Raw genomic sequence first — 19,039 nt, forward strand, 5'->3', positions numbered from 1 at the left:
CCACTTTACCTTGGACCACATCATTCCACCACCAGTCACCTCTATGCCTGCAAGAATAACCCTTTAAGACCCTTAACACCTCTTTCGCCGCCTCCCTTATATAGTCTATCGTCGATGATCACATAGCGCTCGCGTCCCCACTACTCCTCCAGGTTTCCATAGCTAATAACCTCCCCTCCAACTCCTGAGCTTTATCCTTAGTCAAGGTTCCACCTGATCCTCGGTCGACCTCATCTTCCTCTTTATCAAGCTACCGACGTCCATCACCAAGAACCTATACTGAATGGCGAGGGTCTCATCCGGGATAACCTTGTAATCTTTGCACAACCCTCTGTCACACCTCATAAGGAAGAGATAATCAATCTGAGTCTTCGCCACTGTACTATGAAAACTTACCAAATGCTCCCCCCTCTTCGGAAAACTAGAGTTTGCAATCACTAACTCAAATGCCTTAGCGAAATCCAACAGTGAAAAGGAAAAAAAGTACACAACTGAGATAAATAGTAGTTGTATCTAAATAAGAGATAAAAGGGAGTTTCATAGTTTGAGCTCTATTATTTTAGCTAATTTTTTTTATTTGATTAAAAATAATGAAGTTCTAACTCACTTCTTTCTTTCTTGCAGTTGACGCGGAAACAAATTACACATTTAGGATAAATATCTTGCATCTAAAAAAAAGAGAAATACATACTTGAAACACCATTACTTTGGTAAAAACTTTTATCTGACTGAAAATAATTAATTTTAGTCTAAGTCTTTTTTTTAATATTTGGCTCGAAAAAAATAACAATAAAGTAAAAGCCATTGCACCGAAAGAAGAAATTAAAACTTATTTGAGGTAAAATATATGTGGTATATTAAGAAGAAGTAAGAATAAAAATACACAATTACAATGAACAAACTATGTGGCAATTGACGATTAAAAAAGTATCCCATTTGAAAGCTGATTTTTTAATTTTTCATCACTCTCACGCGTCTAAAAGAGAATTAATGTATCCACTCTATTTGCCATGTTAGTATTCAGGTGGGCGAATGCTATAAAACTGCCAAGTTTGGGGGTAATTATGATAGAAAAATAGTTCAAGTGTGCATTGAACAAAAAATATTAAGTTTAGGGGGGTCCGATATATTTCTAAAGCTAGTAAAAAAAAATTAAAAATAATAATTTAATGTACACAATAAGGGGTCGCAAAGAATATACTTGATGTCTTGTACCCATATTGGTTGAGTTCATCTTGCTCTTTCAACCTATGAATGTATCTTTCCTTCCTTTTGTTTTGAGCAACAAGGATATTAATATTAACTACGCAGGTGTCTTAGAATATTAACCCATATTGCCGCTATTGGCACCTACATACAAGCTACAACTAGGGCTGCTTATAGGGTGGATTGGGCGGTTATTTACTCTTAACGGTTTGGCTTATCGGTTATCGGCTTTTAAATGTATTAATCCGCTAGCCACCCGATAAGATATCGGGCGGATTGGTATCGGTTTAGCTCTTATCGGGCGGTTTATCGGATTGTTTGCTGACCGCTGTGACTCAAAATAAAATTCATATGCTCAGCAGACTACATTCCAGTCTATAGATTATGGCGCCTAAGAAGAGAGCTAAATAGAAGAAATATAGAGCTACATTCCAGCGTATTTTCCAGTAGAATCATCTCCGGGGATGAGCCTATTAACAACTTATAACTATCAGAAGAAATAGAAGAGAACACTGGGTATAACACATGACATCAAAATTATCTAATAGTAACTAACCGGAATAGTAAATTATAGCTAAATGTCTAATAGTAAATTAGTAATAGATAGAGTACTGGAAGTGAAAGAAGGGTTTTTGATTATTTAATATATATATGGATAAAAATAAATTATATATATATATATATATATATATATATATATATATATATATATATATATATATATATATATATATATATATTCTTAACGGGTTAACGGATTATCCGTTAAGAAAATTAAATAATCCGCCCCCAAACCGATAAGCCTTTAATAAAAAAATTTTAATCTGTTCCCCGTCCGTTAAACGATTAAACCAATATCAATAAGCCATTAAGCTTCGGTTTTAATTTTCGGTTTCGGTTCGATTTTGAGCTACAACCTGCTAAAGCATTTTCATTACCTAAGACAGCCAACTTAGTGCATACACTAGACGAAACATATTTTAAACAAGACAAACCTTCCATGTCCCTTTGATATGGTTCCATCGCTGGGGCTTGTATCTTTCCTTCCTTGCTTCCTCTCTCTTTTAACTTTTGATCTTGTCTCACTTTTTTTCAGTTGTCTCCTGTTATTTACTCAAAGATGTAAATATTATTGTTATTTATTATAGAACTAGCATCTGTAAAATATTTTAAAGTTATACTATTTTTTAAAATTTTGGTCGATATTTATATAAGGATCTAGATTTTCGTAATGAACATGCCGCAGAAAGAACAATTCAATGACTATATTGATTATGAAACAACAAATCTCTTAAAGAAACTTTTAGAGTTAATTATATCTTGTGTAAACAACGGATCAAGCAAATTTTTTAGTTGGCAAAATACATACTTTATCCATCAACCTTGTACTCAAATCCCTCTTACACACTTGTTAAACACTAGAATAGTATTACACACTAGAACTTTTAAAAGTGTGTCAATTACATTCTCAAAATTTATGAAATTACTATTTTTTATATTCTGCTTATTGGTACAAAACATCATTAGATCATGAGAGTTTTCAAAAATATTACATAATCTTGAGTGTTCTTCAAATTAAGTTTTGGTGTAATTCTACTTGTTGATATGCATGCATTCAAATAGAAACATATACTAAATAAATTTAATGCGTCTTGTTAAAGTTTCATTTTAGATCATCAATTTTGTCAGGTATTTAGGCAACATAACTAATACAAGATAAATAATGTGATGTTTGATTTATTGTATTATATTAGAACAAGCATGCCATATTATATAACTTGCACGAGACTTTAATTATTACTATTTTATTTGAGATAATATTACGAGACTTTAATTATTACTATTTTATTTGAGATAAAATATTAATGATAGTTAAAAAAAATATTTATGAGAGCGAACAAACAATATTCTCTTTGAGAAATAAAGAATTGGATTCACCTTCCGAGGAGCGCGTGCTCTCTCTCTCCTTGACTCGTAAGCAAATAAAAAAATATCACCAAATCCATCAATCGAAACCCTCGCGTTGATCTCTCGGAATTCGTCGACGGGAATACCGAATACCTCATTACCATTCTGTGATGTTCGGCTGATATTATCACCGGAAATTCGTTCTCAAGAAACAAGTAGCTCATTTTCCACTGAAGCACCGGGGGTGGCGGGGCGACACGGCGGCAGAAGCGTCGGTGAACATCTTTTAAAGACCAAAAGCAAATATGCTGGAAATTCCTGCCATAGATTCATCAATCACAGCCAGCATTGCAACCGTTAAACGCTATGCCCCTCCCAATCAGCGGTATTTATGCCATGTTTCCATAAATTTGTATTTCTAAATTTGGGCATGTTTTATTGAATTGATTTTTGTTTTTTTTGTGATTTCTTTTTTGTTGCAGGAATCGCTCACTTGGTAGGCGAAAATCCGGAGGAGGTAACTAACTAGTAGTAGTAGTAGTAGTTATTTTGATGCAGCTACAAGTCAAATTATATTTTTATTTATTTTATTCAAAAGCTCGAACGTTTAGTCTCAATGTGTCATCCAGCAGAATTAGAAGTCAAATTTAATCTTAGAAAACTAGTTTAATAAAGTGATTATTACATTGAACTCAATTTAATTTTATTTCGAGCAGTGCTCAGCAGTATCAATTATTGTCATTAACACTGATATCATGTGAAGGATGTGCATAAATAAGCTAATTGTAGCTCTCATAATAAAAGTTTATTCATTTTCTATTTTTTTCAGTAAGTATCACACAATGTTTAGTGAAGTAATGCTTTCTGCTCCTGTCAGAGATTCCGAGAGACTAAAGTTTGTGCTCGTTTTCCTATCTTACTTCACAAACAGTTTGTGTGAATCCAGCACTAATCATGCATCTAAATCTGTCTTTGTGTGAATTCTGACAATAATGGAAGTTGGAAAGTTTGGGCTAGGTGATGCTAAATCTCCCCATTGCCTTGGATCATCGACCCAAGATACTTGAAACTATTTCTCCTGTGGATGACTTGTGTATCAAACCTCACTTCCCCGTCAGCCTCCTGAGTAGCGTCACAAAATTGCTATGTGATAAGAATGTGCCGTCAATACTTAAAGGCAAGTTCTACAGGGTGGTTGTGAGACCGACTATGTTGTATGGGGCGGAGAGTTGGCTAGTCAAAAACTCTCATATCCAGAAGATCAGAGTGGCAGAAATGAGGATGGCGAGATGGATGTGTGGGCATACTCGGAGGTAGGGGTGTACATAGGTCGGGTTGGTTCGGATTTTTCAATTACCAAACCAAACCAATGGTGTCGGATTTTTAAGTTTATAAACCAAACCAAGTCGGGTTTTTCAATCTCGGGTTTTCTCGGGTATTTCGATTTTTTCGGGTTTTCGGATTTTTTTCCAGTAAAGTCTTAATAGCACAAAATATGTAACTTGTGCTCCAAATATTTATTTTAGTCCTAGTAGGATACAACTATATAATGTATTTTTCAAGAAAATAAAATAATAATATGAGATGATTCATAGCATCGTACTAAAATATTCAATAACATAGATAATAAAATCGCACAAAGAAAATATTACTAATTAATACAACATAATAAAAATTAACATAATCTAAAAATACTATATAAGTCGTGCTAAAATAAGTACAACTTATAAGTACTATTAATTACACAGCTAAGCATAATAAAAAGATAAACTAGGTTATACATTTTCATTATAAATCAATGCAAAACTAAAAAATAGATATCCAACACTATTGTCATTCATAGTGTTGAATTGAATTTCTTTTATTAGCATTAGTATTGGTTTGAACTTTATTTGACTTACTACCTTTATGGGCTATAAAATTTATTGGACCATCCAAGAATGTTAAGTCCAAACTTTAAATAATCTTTTAAAGATAAAACTGTGAACAAGTTTAAGAAATATTTATAAATTATATTACAATAAATATTTATATGCATAAAATATTTTTTAAAATTGTATAAATGTAATGCCGGGTTGGTTTGGTTTCGGTTTGACTTTTTTTAGTTAAAACCAAACCAAACCAATTATGGTCGGGTTTTTTTTTCCAACACCAAGCCAAATCAAACCAAACCACAATCGTTTTTTTTACTTGGTTTGAATCGGATTATCGGGTTGATGCGATTTATCGGTTTTCTTTGTACACCCCTACTCAGAGGGATAAGTTCAGGAATGAAGATATTCGGGACAGGGTGGGAGTGGCCTCCGTGGTGGACAAAATGCGGGAAGCGAGACTGAGATGGTTCGAGCATGTGAAGAGGAGAGACCCAGATGCACCAGTGAGGAAGTGTGAGAGGCTGGCTATGATGGATTTTAGGAGAGGTAGAGGTAGGCCGAAAAAGTATTGGGGAGAGGTGATTAGGCAAAATATGACACATCTTCAGCTTATTGAGGACATAACCCTTGATAGGAGCGTGTTGAGGTTGAAATTTATGGTAGGAGGTTAGTAGGTAGTCGAGCGTTCTTCCTTTCCATACCAATGGTATTAGTATGTATCCTCGTATTTTCTTATTCTTAGTTCCTATTACAACCTGTTGTGTTTCTCGTTTCAATCATCTTATTATCTTGTTGTTACTGCTTCATATTTATGGCTTCTACACTTTCGCTTTTCTTTCCTAGTATACTGTTGTGCTTATGTTTTTCTTGAGCCGAGGGTCTATTGGAAACCTCTCTATCTCAACAAGGTAGGGGTAAGGTCTGCGTACACACTACCCTCCCCAGACCCCACTATGTGGGATTACACAGGGTATGTTATTGTTCTTCTTGTCGAAAGTTTGGGCACATTATTGCCATTTGAATTTACTCCGGAGGGTTACAGGATCCTTATAACATGACTCTGTTCTGCTGATGAAATGATCTTAACTATTGCAATGGCTTGAGTACACTTGTAAATTACTTTTGCGTAGGCTGGTATAGCTGCAAACTCTTCAATTGATCTTTTGAGCTGGTGACTTAGTTGGTTTCAGCATGTTCAACTCTTAAATGTTGCTTTTTGGCATTATTGTAGCATCACCATGGGATGAAGCTTTAGCTCAATGTTCTTTCTCACCGTATCTAGATGATTGTGTTTTACATTTTTCTTTTCTTAATGCAAATCCAGCCAGTGGTTTCTTTGACAGAGCATATATTAAGTTTTACTAGGGAGAACACTTGGTTATAATGTGCCGGTGTTGAAGATCACATGAGGTGTTATCAACCTAGTTAGTAACTTAGTATCACAACCAGTAAAATTAGACTTTCTTCTTCAGGCTGTAATTGTTAAGATGTCAGATACGAAAGAGCCCAGTTCCGGGATAGGTAGATGATGCCCTAAAAGTCTTAGCTGAACCACCCACATGAATATTAATCTAAAACGAATGTGTTTGTCATTTGATACTTTTATTTTCTTCAGCTGCCTAGCATATTTTGGATAAATAGCTGATTGAAGCTTTTCAAACTGCAGTTGTTGGTCAACATTTTCTCTGAGAGTCTATTTTTGCAGATCACCTCGAACGAGCTAACGGCAATAGTAATGATGGTGAGAAGAATCAAATTAGTGCCTCTAGGTCTACATCTACTTTAGATGATGCTGGTGGCAGATATCAAGCGAATGAGAGATCTCGGACCGGGTTAATACCGCTACAAGGATGTTCTGGCAGTGATGCTTTTCAGCTTCTGAATAACCGTATCTTTCTTAGAATCAATTATGAACTCCGGAATTTATTACTTCCAATAACGATTTAATATCTCATTTGTCAATTTGGTTGTCTCTTGCATATTCTTTCTGTTAACCATTTTCTATGCTGTATTATGTTATGGTCATTCGATTTCAGTCTTTTTTCTCTTTAGTTTCATTTGGTGTGGTGGGATATTTGGCCATGCATTTTCCTTCATTTTCTTTATTATCTATGTGGGCACTCAGTTCTGTGTTGATACTGAATTCTTCAAATCATGTCCATGATGCAAAAGAGATGAATGGTGATATGGCTCTTGACAGCATAATTTCCAATCATTCATGAGCAACCATCCCATACCAATCCTTGTTGACCTAATTGGGAAGAAGAAATTGACGCCTGTCGAATTCAGTTAGCCATTATCAGTATAGGTCTCAATTAAGATGAGCGAGCAAGTCTCACATGCCATCTCTTTTAGATGTTGTGGCTCCTCTCTTTAGTGAATGGTGATGGTAGCAGTTACGGGCGAGAATGGTAATAAAATGCTTTATGCTTTTGTAGGTTGGATGGCTGCTCTGAATGCTTACAACAATTTACCATATGATTCTCCTGGTGAGTAAAAGGGCGGCCTGCTGCTCTTTACTATTTCAATTGATCTACTTTCTTCCTAGATGTAGCAGAGTGGATATACAGGACTCAGATAGCTATCCCCAGCTAGTCTGGAATTGATGTGTAGTTTTTGTTATTGTTAGTGTCTTCCTAGATGACCATATCAACTCTGTCTTGGTATTCTGTGACCAGATAATTTAGTCAGGACTATGTTCTGAGTCATCTCTTAGCAACAACTTATCTTAAGATTGCATGTTTTGTGAAATCTAGCGGTGGTGCACCAGGGTTCCACTCTGGGAAATTGGGCTATGGCCGTGCTATTTTGTGTACTGAAAAAAGCTTCTGCTTGATGGGATACTTGTTGATGCATAATGGGATATTTTGTGTAATTTCGAGAGTGCAAGCAAGCTTAACTAGAAAAGGTAATGTGGTGTGTAGAGAGATCGACTCTACTGATAGTTAAGGTGACATGCCATAGTCCCATAAGCTTATGCCTTTACTTGCTTTCCCTCGAGATATACATTATAAAAGCTTTAACCTCGCAATTACTCTAATGATTGGATACTGGTGGCAAAAGTAGAACATCAGCACCTACATGTTTTACCACCTATATTGTTTTGCACATGGTAGAGTTTCATGATATAGGAGCTGGATGTAATGTGTTGTTTGAAATACGTTTTTCTTGAGCAAGATTGAGTTAACCCTGAGGTAAGCATATTTTGATGACAATATCGCATAGAAATTTAAAAGGAATCTGTACCGGGGAGAATACGACAAGTTAAAGAAAATGAAGAAAGAATTAAGAATTGCTGCTCTTTCTTTCCTTCTTTCTTTTGTGTCAGGGTTGGGGTGGAGTGAGGTGGTAATGGTTTTTATTTAACTTTTTTAAACCACGAAATAAGAGGAGGAAGGAGAGAATGGACAGTTTTTCATCTGATATTAGTAGTCAGTTTCTGGCCCCTGGGTGATTATACAATATGTTCAGTGTGTTTCTCAAGGATGTATCGTTCTACTACTTTTGACATGGCTTCCTTTCTGGTATATCATGCAGTGGAGTCAGCACTATCTAGTGTGTTTCAAATATGCTGATAGTACTTCCGTTATACAGTAGCTCTCAGAGTTGAAACATGCAGAAAGTGCTAAATTTATTCTAATTTCTTGTGGTTGATATGGCTTAATTTTATATCGTTGCCTACGGTTTACTTATGGAGGACCTGAAGAGTAGACCTGAAAGGTCTCCGGAGACCTTCCGAGAGCATGAATGAATCACTCACTTCTACTGTTACGTATTTTGATGATTTGTCCACCTACACTAGCAATCAGAACTCATTCATCTGTTCTTTTTTTTTTTCCTTCGCAGAAAGGCCAGTGATGTACACAAAAAGGTCACCTTGGGGGCATGCAATGCTTCCCCATCAGGTAAGAAGCAATTTTGCTGTGTCCCCCAATTCCTACATCCAACCTTCTTTTCTCTCTCCATGACCACTGAATATTCATATTTTGCCTTCAGTTAATGTCACAAGCTGGAGGTGCATCTTCTTCTGGGTTGCAGAAGGACTTCTTAAGTGAGCTTCAACTTGCAATACATGGTACAAGTGCCAGTTCTAATTCCTAATTGTTACCTTTAAGTGCCCAAAGCCTTTCTAAAATCAGGCAGTTTTGGACTGTTTGCAATGTAATATTAGATGCATGCTGTAAGTTATTATCACCCCTGATAAGCTACTTGTTTAAGAAGACAGCTTCTGATTGCACCATGAAAACATTGGCAATTTTGCACACTTCCTTTTATTTGTGCGTGTGAGTGTTGCATTAGAATGATCAACCCCCCGCCCCCGGCACTATTACTTTTTAGTGTGGCACTGTCAGTGTTACCTTAATGGTGTATGTATGATGAGATGCTACAATTTATTAACTTCAGCCTTTTGGTAGAGGAAATGTTCTTGTGGAAAGTGTACATTTGTTATATTAAATACACATTGGAAGAGGAAGAGCAAGGGTTGACTACATATAAATGGAATACACAGCATGCTGTAATGGACCCTTAAAAGAAGAAGAAAAGGGAGAAAAGTAAGAGGCAATATACATTGCGAAGACATTATTCATTCCAGACAGGAATAATGCCTTGAGCAGCCAAGCGCTTCTCAACCCAGAATACAACGTGCTTTGCTGTTATCTTTTTCTCATCAACGAGAAAAGGTTCCACAGTGCTCGGGCCGGAACCATAGGAAGACAAAGAGAAACCTTTAGCACCTGCCATCAAAGAATAACATTATGTGTGTACGATCATATAAGCAATCTGAACTCGCATAACAAACTTAAATCAAGTCAAAAGACTGAAGACATACCTGCGAGTCCATCAGGAAAGAAGGCCCAAAATGAATATGGATTGCCCTTCTTTGAAAATGAACCCTCCAACTGCAACAACAGCATTTATGAAAATTACAATCAGAATGAAAGAATCTTAGTCAGATAAACTTGAATTAGTATAAGTAAGATGATAATAAGAGACTCACCTTGTCGTCATTAAACGATAACTCGAGCTCAGAGATATCGTCTTGGGCTTCAAGAATTGCTTTCAGGGACGGGATAACATCCTCTTCCATCATCTGAGGTAGAGACTTGGCTGGAGCTTTAGCTGCAGGCTTTGGCTTTGGTTTTGCAGGAGCTGTTTCTTCAGCAGTCTCTGACTCTTTCTTCTCCTTCGTTTCAGCAGCAACTAGTTGTATTGGCAATTATCAAATGGATATAACAGTACCAGGGAAATGACCAATTTAAAAAATAAATGAGGAATAACTTAGAAAATTACCAGTTAAAGATGATGATTCTTGCGCTGCAAAGCAGGCAATGTTTCTAGGAGAAGGGACTAGTCTACATACCACCTGGGGATATTCCATTGAAGGCAACACGTTGGAGCATTTGCACATTTTGATGTGTCTTAGTTCAAGAGAATCAGCATGCACTAGTGTGGAATTGGGTTTAGCTCTACGGCTAAATGATGGGAAGCTGGAAAATGAAATAGAACCTCCTGTTGTTGCCATGTCCCTTCCGAGAGTCGCAGCCAAGTCTATTAATTAGTCTATATGCTTTCAGAACGATCAAGCATATTTATTGTACAGTTTTTATTCTTTTCAGCAGTTGTTGGTTATCATATCATATCAGGTAGAAGAGAGGATGTACTACTTGCTAGTGAAGCAGTGAAAACGTCAGAGAGGCAGCCAAAACAAGCTGCCCTGCTTTCTCACCCACACACTGTTAGGAGAACCAATGCCACTAATTTTCGATTTTAAAACTGTATATAAATATTGGGCCTTATCCGGTGGAAGCATTAGTTCGGGGAAGTGCACAGATAGCCACTAACTAGAGATATCTTTATTTTTTAGCCACTGTTTTAAATGTATTTCCTCTCTAGCTAGTGCTTAATACATTTTTACCCGTCCGGACAAAAATTAAAAATACCCATGTGCTAGACATGAGTGTTGTGTAAATATTAAGGACACGGTGTCCTTAACTTCATGAGTGTTGTGTAAATATTAAGGACAAAGTGTCCTGTATTTACAACTTCTGTTGTTAAACTTTAGGACATCATGTCCTTAACTTCATATGTGCAGTGTAAATGTTAAGGACATGGTGTCCTTAACTTCATGTGTGCATTGTAAATATTAAGGATAAAGTGTCATGTATTTGCAACTTCTATTGTTAAACTTTAGGACATCATGTCCTTAACTTCATATGTGCAGTGTAAATGTTAAGGACATGGTATCCTTAACTTCATGTGTGCAATGTAAATGTTAAGGACATAATATCCTTAACTTGTATTTGCATCTTCTGTTGTTGAACTTTAGGACGTCATGTCCTTAACTTCATATGTGCAGTATAAATGTTAAGGACATGGTGTCCTTAACTTCATGTGTGCATTGTAAATGTTAAGAAAATAGTGTCCGTAACTTTATGAGTATTGTGTAAATATTAAGGACATGGTATCCTTAACTTCATGAGTGATGTGTAAATATTAAAGACATGGTTTGTCCTTAATATTTACACAACACTCATGAAATTAAGGACACCATGTCCTTAATATTTACACATCACTCATGAAAAAAGGATAAAAATGACTTTTCGTATCAATTTTAATAGAGTAGTGGCTATTTTTGCTCAACATTAAAAATACTGGCTAAAAAGTAAATACCACTTAAAAAGTGGCTATGCCACGCCATTTCTTGCATTAGTTACAACTCGTTAAGCCCATTAAACTGGTCAAGCGAACCCAGTATTTAGTAGGGAGCTTTACATAAATAGCAAATCCGATTCATTGTTTACTTTTTCTAAATGGTATACATATATTATACACAATTATACATATATTAGGCATATACTGGCTATTTTTAATTTGAACGGCTGGGTGGGCGGCTGTTTGAGTTAATTCTTCTATTTAGAGGGTGTTTGGGTTGACTTTTAAAAAGTAGCTTATAAGCTAAAAGCCAAAAGTCATTAGTTGGTACTACCCAACTTTTGACTTTTGGCTTATTTTTGTACTTTTAAGCACTTTTATCATTGTCAAACACTACAAAAACTAGAAAAGTGCTTAAAAGTCAATAAACACTTAAAATAAGCCAATCCAAACACCCTCTTATTATAAGATGAGACCTCATATAAGGAAGAAATTGATATATAGTCACTTTTATGCTAAATTGTAAACAAAAAATTACAGAATATGATACTTCTATAGGGTGGTCTTTAATTTTTGACCCCCAATTGTCCCTTGGGCAGAACTTCTTAGAAAAATAGTGCATATGGTATCTCAAAAGAAAGTGTCCAGATTCATATTTTCTAAAAGTGTCTAGAGTCATTTTATTGAACATTTAGTGTCTTTATTATTTCATTGAATAATAGGTCATTATTTCACATTTGTAAGTGTTGGACCATTACTCACAATCGTGACCTCTTGATTTTCTTTAAGTGTACTCTTATTCTACTACCGGGGCAACATTCCATCTCTTCTAAATGCTCCTAGTGTTGAACTCCTCCGAGTTCATTCAGGCTATACTGAGCTTTCTATAACTTGCGCAAACCATCAGCTCTTTTATTTTGATGGGCTTAATCCCGAGGCCTTACCTATTCTCGTAACCATTTTACTCACTTCTTATTATCCTTAATCTTGTCTACCTAAAACCTTGCCGCTCTACCATACTTTAGCTTGCGACCTACACATATCTATTATACTACTCGCAACCTTCCTTTAACTTGCTAGCACCATAGATTTTCTCATGTTATTCTGGAACCTAAAGCGAGCCATCACGTCGTCTCTAACTCTTCTTTTCTCTATTAACTAGAACTCTCGGTACTTGGAAATCATTGGATGGAAGATATGCTACAGATAACACCACTATCATTTATGGATACTGAATCACGACGCTTCTAGTCCTCTATCTAAAGTCTGGACTATTCACAACCTTTTGCACTTGAGTATCTCGTATCTTCTTCACCTTTACCTTACTTACCTTTAAATCACGTATCGTATCTTCTATCCCTTTCATAACCTCCCTTCCACATAGGAGGAATTCACATCCATACCTTAAAGCTCTAGTATAATACTTGCACTTATGGTGTATACACAATTCGGCGGGAGCTTCATACTGACTTCTTATGACTTAGCTCTATGGCATGATTTGGAAATGAAAGAAGGGTATTATTTCCTAAATACCCTGTAGCCTCTCAATTATAAGTGTGGCACTTAACACATCCATAAGTGAGACTCTACTAGACACGGCTTTGTAGACTCTCTAGGACATGACCTGCTCTGATACTACTTTATCATACTCCAACCTAGGTGAGGTGGACAGGCACCCGGTATCTCATTTACATGGCGACTCATTCTGTATAGTTACGGATTTACTTAAACTCAAGCTCCTACACAAAGAAAATTCCCAAAATATATATATATATATATATATATAACTCCTACACAAAGAAAATTCCCAAAACATATATATATATATATATATATATATATATATATATATATTCATAGACCTACGAGGCCTCACCCTGTACATCATGTTATTAAAAGTGACATAACTGACCACAGGTGTCCATGCATCTACAAAAGCCTCTAAGAATATCTTACCGATATAACACGGTCGGAACAGGGCTCCGACCTACCCATGGTATATATATACATAGGACAGTCTGATAACCTCTAGACTCGGCTGAACTCCGGATGAAATGGAGCTTCGCCAATCCTTAATTGGATATCAACTTCGTCTATGATTAGAGGCTGTCAAACTAGATACGTGAACCTACAGGCATGAATGCAGTGCCCCAATGTTGTGACATTTCTTTTAAGCTAAATATTGGGTTTTATTAACTAATTCAAAATACAAAGAAACAGAGGAGTGTTATCTCTCTGTATCTACTAATAATGGAACATACTCCATTCTATATATATAGTAGGATTTTTGAATAAGCTCTCAAAAAGGTTGTTCTACTTGTATTGCGAGGTATAATATTATCCTCTCCAATACGATCTATACAAATTATGGTACATCAAAAAGATGAATTCTACACATGTTTCTCTCCAAAAAGAAAGAGTTTCAATGCAAGTTGATTCTGAAGGATGGCATTTGTAGTTTGTTTCACCCCTTGCTTCTCTAGGAAGATGCCGGTTGTCATAAATATATGTAAGCTCATCACAGTTCAGTCCCTAATTTGCTAGGCTATCTTCCACTTTATTTCCTTCTAATAACAATGTTGAATTCTCCGTATGTCAAATTGTGAAGTTGATTCTTGATGGAACGTCAGTACAAAGAAATGTAAGTATGTAAAGTAGGTAACATATGAATAACTGAGTTGAAACTGAACTGACAATATAATAACTAAAAGAAACTGAGAGTCAAAGATTATCTAAAGATATGCTTACCTGCTGATACTGATTCAACTCTCTCAATATAGTAAGTAAAATAGCTATCCGGCCCAATAAGGCTCGATACATGTAATTGCTTGGCCTTAGTAGGCTCGCTCATAGGCGCTCGTCCATACTAGGCTCGGTATCTAAATCACTACTCGGCCATTCTGGGCTCACTCATAGGAACTCGGTCATAGTAGGCTCGGTATATAACTTACAATCTAAACAAAGGTTACCAAATAGGGACATGCCCACCGATTATAGCTCGGTGGTGGTGAAAATACTATAATACTGTATATATATATATATATATATATATATATATATATATATATATATATATATATATATATATATATATATATAGACCCTCCGCTCTCTTGACTGAAAGAAGACAATACTTAACTGAATATAAGGTCCCGCTAAAGGAGAATACTATAACTTATAAGACTAGGATAACGTACAAAAATTCAGAAATGCAAACTTCTCTTTATGTCTCGTTATCAAAGGCATTTAGTTATGGGATCATTCCAAAATGAAGGAAAGATTTTGCCTTAACATACCTTATATATGAATATTTACCTCAGACAGATCAAACATCTCTAGGGCTACACTGAACATAAAAGTGGCACTTACGCGTTTCATAAGAGACCGCCCATAAGGCTCACTCATAAACATAAATTATTGGTAGCTCGTATGCGTAACATAGTAGACCATCCAAATGGATCATAACAATCATGAATAGATGGTGGATTGTATGTGTAACATAGTAGACCGTACGTACGACTCATAATACTGAGGTCTGGCTATGCATGCAATTGAGACCGTCCATAACCAACCTTTATTATGCACCTATGCATTCATAGACCGTTCATAGGGCTTCACTGTACACCTACACGTTCATAGACCGTCCGTAGGAATCATGTCATATACATATTCATTTCATATCACTCGTGCAAATATCATTCAATCATCAATAGATAAACTCGAATTCATAAACATATAGAGTAACTCTTTACAATAACCAATCCTTATTCCTTAGCTGCTTGTCATGTTATCCTTCGTATTCTATATTATTTAGCAGTAAAGAACGTTGTAACTATTTCGGAATCGCACTTCTATCCTTATTTCACATCACGACTCCTTTTTGGGGATTACATGAATCTATCTACTTATAGCTATGTAATATGTTTAGCTTGTGAAGCTACTCCTTATACATATAGATATATCCATTCATCAATACGTAACAAGAGTTGCGGGATTTATGCTCTATCAACTTATATTCTTATCGCTAAACTTATCATATTCTGTAGTTTATGACTCCATAGGTAACGTATATCGTCTCTTAACATCACCCTCATATATAATCAACCTTGCTTAGCTTGAGAGTAACGTAACTATATTTGTGGGTCTTTATCAGTTTCGTGAACACAAACGTATAAGTATTGGAATTCGTGGCATTCTTTAAGTCGAATAATTTTTATCATTCTTCAAACTATACATTATGCTACCTTTTTGAACTATTTGTGATAGCTATCCCTCATTATATAGACACTATATTGCTTCTTCATCGTTAGACCATTCGTACGTAATCGTTAATTGACATCTGGTTGTCTTGTTACATAAACAAGACAAGGACCTTTCAGAAGTCTATATTTACTCCTTAAGAATACATGAAACTATGATCAACACAATCCATTTCAACATTTGTATGACTATACTCGTGAACGGGCATTAATCATCGGAATAATACGTATACAAAGACTTTCCCCCTTGAATTCCTTATAAGGTCAACGTAACTTACGTAATCATGCCAAAGAAAGAAAGGAAGACCTTACATACCTCATAATATCCCATCCAATCCTCAAGCTAATTTAACCTGCAGCTCCTGTGTCTACAAGAAATGAACAATACTATCATCATAATACGGATGCCATAACTTCGCATTTGAAGGATGCAATTTATTCTACGATAAAACAGACAACACATCCCCTGTTTATATGACTTCCCACAAGTCACAACAGCCAACAACAACCCAAACATCATCAACAATACTCATAATAAGCCTTTCAAAACAATTTAACAATCCAGACGAGCGGCAAGCTCGGTTTACGATCAACAAAATAGAGTTTGAATATAATTTCTTCTTCATGATTCTTCTCATAATATCAATAATATTATACTTATATTTACCACATCATTTTCAGGCCAAAACATCATAAGAATAATCTTTAAAATAGTTCGCACGTTTAGCACCTTAACTTTTATCGTGAATAACTTATTTTTCATGTTCTCTTCTTCAATAAACTTAATTAACACCTAGAAAAGCTTAAAAATATCAGCCATAACATTATCAAATTATTTCTCATAATCTTCAGCCACCACAAACCATATATGTAGCCATAAAACAGTCCAACAAAAAGATAACCATGTCTCATATTCTTTCAAATACTATCTTATGGTTTTTCACTCAAACAACACAACCAACACAAGATTAACCTTAGGCACAATCAATAAGGTGTTATAAATACCTTGGAAATCAGCTACAAATCGAAACTTAATCACAACCTAGCTCATAATAGCCCTCAATCACACCATAACATCATAGAAGTATTCTCTCGTAGTCTTTAACACTTTTGATGATGATTTGAGTTGATTTTCCTTGAGTTTGGTTCTTGGATCTTGGAGATATGTGAGAGAGGGTTTTGTATGGATGAAGTTTGGGTGAGAAATGACCAGAAATGAGGCTAAAACAGTTTTTAAAAGAAGTAAAGTTGGTAGCCGCCTCAAGTGGGTCCCAACAAGGTTGCCTGCGCAATCTCGCAAAAACATAAATATCTCTCTATTCTGACATTGTATCGACAAACAATTTAATGCATTAGAAATTACACTCGTAGATATTCAAATTTGTGGTAGATCACCCTATAACTCTAAGTATATTGGGAGAAAATCTCAATAACATTAGACCCATATTTCAATACAGTTTATGAACGTAACTTGTGACAACTTTCGTCGACTTTTTTTTTTTCACAACTCGCTTCACTTCAAACTTAATACACGAGTATCATACGACTATAATACATCATAAAATCACCTTCTAATCATATTAAGTACCCCAGTCTCACTCCAAAAGTACGGGTTATAACATTCTCAACTTGCTGACTTTTAACGAAACTTATTTTCTTCTAATCGTTTAGCTTCTAAATCTTCCAACCCTCTTGGTACTTGCAATTCATGATCTTAAACATTTATAACCTCCAAGGTAACATGATTAACTTACTTTATGTACTTTCAAATATGATCTCATTTCCGAGCTTACATCAATTGACTTACGACGTACTTTTACGTACGAAAACATGAGGTGTAACATCATTCCCAACTTTGGAACATTCGTCCACGAATGTTGACTGATGCGCTTATCATTCTCATAACCTACAGCTCTTACGAATACTTTAATAATGTCCTAGCCATTTAGTTAACTGTTATGTGAATAAATCCAAAGGCCATGGCATTCCCGCTTTTAGGCCTTTTTCTCACACCATGACATGTGGTCGGAATTATTCCAATCTCGTAACTGTTGCTACCTTTTGTCATTCAGCCTGTACGACTCTGACCTTGTTTGAGCGCCTATGCAACTCTTCTCTCATTTTTTCTCCAGCTTTTAGCCAATCTCTAGGCCTCACTTTTTCAACATACACAGAACTATGACAAGTTGTCCCTCTAGGCATATATAGGTGTACTAAAGTTCTTCACTTGGTACTTGGTCGAACTTACGAATATTGATATATTTTGTTTCATAGCCTCGGTTATCTAGCCTTATGTCTTTACTGCATCTAGGTAGGTCATATTATACCATAATACTTACTTTAGTTTATTATTATCGAGGTCTGCTACCCAACTGCAGGTTATTTTCTTGTTGCTTATCCTATATGTATAAATCTAAATTCTTCAATGCTTCCTCATTACTGTTTATCTTAAGAATGACAGTCTAATCTCATCTCATACTTTGGAACTTTTATCCATCTATTGTTGATTCGCCTTAATATTGATCTGTAATCTACCACTGATAACTTGAAACCTCTTAAGTAATACATTGTCACTATGGCTCACGTCTCATCGGGGAACATCTGAAGTTATTTATCTGATCCACCTATGGACGATTCTATAATTCAATAATCGTATTTCATAGCATCTCAACGCGATTCATCTTATGTGAGTATTCTAATTCTGTGCAATTCATGAAATCCCTTCTCTTTGAATCATTACTCAATCAAAGGCCTAAACATCATCCTCTTATCATTTATCACAATTACACTCTTATTCTACTACCAGGGCAACATTCCATCTCTTCTAAATGCTTCTAGTCTTGAACTCCTCCGAGTTCATTTAGGCTATACTGAGCTTTCTATAACTTACGGAAACCATCAACTCTCTTATTTTGATGGGTTTAATCCCAAGGCCTTACCTATTCTCGTCACCTTTTCTTATACTTAATCTTGTCTAACTAAAACCTTGTCTCACTACCATACTTTAGCTTGCGACCTACACATATTTATTATACTACTCGCAACCTTCCTTTAACTTGCTAGCACCATAGATTTCCTCATGTTATTCTGGAGTCTAAAGTGAGACATCACTTCATCTCTAACTCTTCTTTACTCTCT

The 19,039-nt window shown here is 35.7% G+C and overlaps 2 protein-coding genes and 1 long non-coding RNA gene across 5 annotated transcripts; 2 read left to right on the forward strand and 1 right to left on the reverse strand.

Moving 5' to 3' along the window:
* Nucleotides 1–3,124: 3,124 nt before the first annotated feature.
* Nucleotides 3,125–9,262, forward strand: LOC104103863 (uncharacterized). Of its 2 annotated transcripts, XM_009611807.4 has the most exons (6): nucleotides 3,127–3,499; nucleotides 3,597–3,631; nucleotides 6,694–6,876; nucleotides 7,427–7,477; nucleotides 8,835–8,893; nucleotides 8,985–9,262. In XM_009611807.4, the coding sequence occupies exons 1-6, from the start codon at nucleotides 3,420–3,422 to the stop codon at nucleotides 9,087–9,089; spliced, it is 513 nt and encodes a 170-aa protein (XP_009610102.1). In that variant the 5' UTR covers nucleotides 3,127–3,419; the 3' UTR covers nucleotides 9,090–9,262. The 2 variants fall into 2 exon arrangements, with proteins under 2 accessions (XP_009610106.1, XP_009610102.1); XM_009611811.4 differs by lacking the exon at nucleotides 6,694–6,876 and having other exon boundaries at nucleotides 3,125–3,499.
* Nucleotides 3,638–5,580, forward strand: LOC138896513 (uncharacterized). The gene is made up of 2 exons (XR_011409811.1): nucleotides 3,638–4,433; nucleotides 5,378–5,580. It is a non-coding gene; the product is annotated as an uncharacterized lncRNA (long non-coding RNA).
* Nucleotides 9,263–9,411: 149 nt separating the features above from the next.
* Nucleotides 9,412–10,728, reverse strand: LOC104103875 (uncharacterized). Of its 2 annotated transcripts, XM_070181651.1 has the most exons (5): nucleotides 10,379–10,672; nucleotides 10,281–10,342; nucleotides 9,988–10,190; nucleotides 9,820–9,889; nucleotides 9,412–9,724 (listed from the first exon to the last, which is right to left on the reverse strand). In XM_070181651.1, the coding sequence occupies exons 1-5, from the start codon at nucleotides 10,510–10,512 to the stop codon at nucleotides 9,570–9,572; spliced, it is 624 nt and encodes a 207-aa protein (XP_070037752.1). In that variant the 5' UTR covers nucleotides 10,513–10,672; the 3' UTR covers nucleotides 9,412–9,569. The 2 variants fall into 2 exon arrangements, with proteins under 2 accessions (XP_070037752.1, XP_009610114.1); XM_009611819.4 differs by having other exon boundaries at nucleotides 10,281–10,728.
* Nucleotides 10,729–19,039: the final 8,311 nt, after the last annotated feature.

Source organism: Nicotiana tomentosiformis, chromosome 7 (assembly GCF_000390325.3).
Source record: "Nicotiana tomentosiformis chromosome 7, ASM39032v3, whole genome shotgun sequence".
In the NCBI taxonomy this organism is placed as follows: Eukaryota; Viridiplantae; Streptophyta; class Magnoliopsida; order Solanales; family Solanaceae; genus Nicotiana; species Nicotiana tomentosiformis.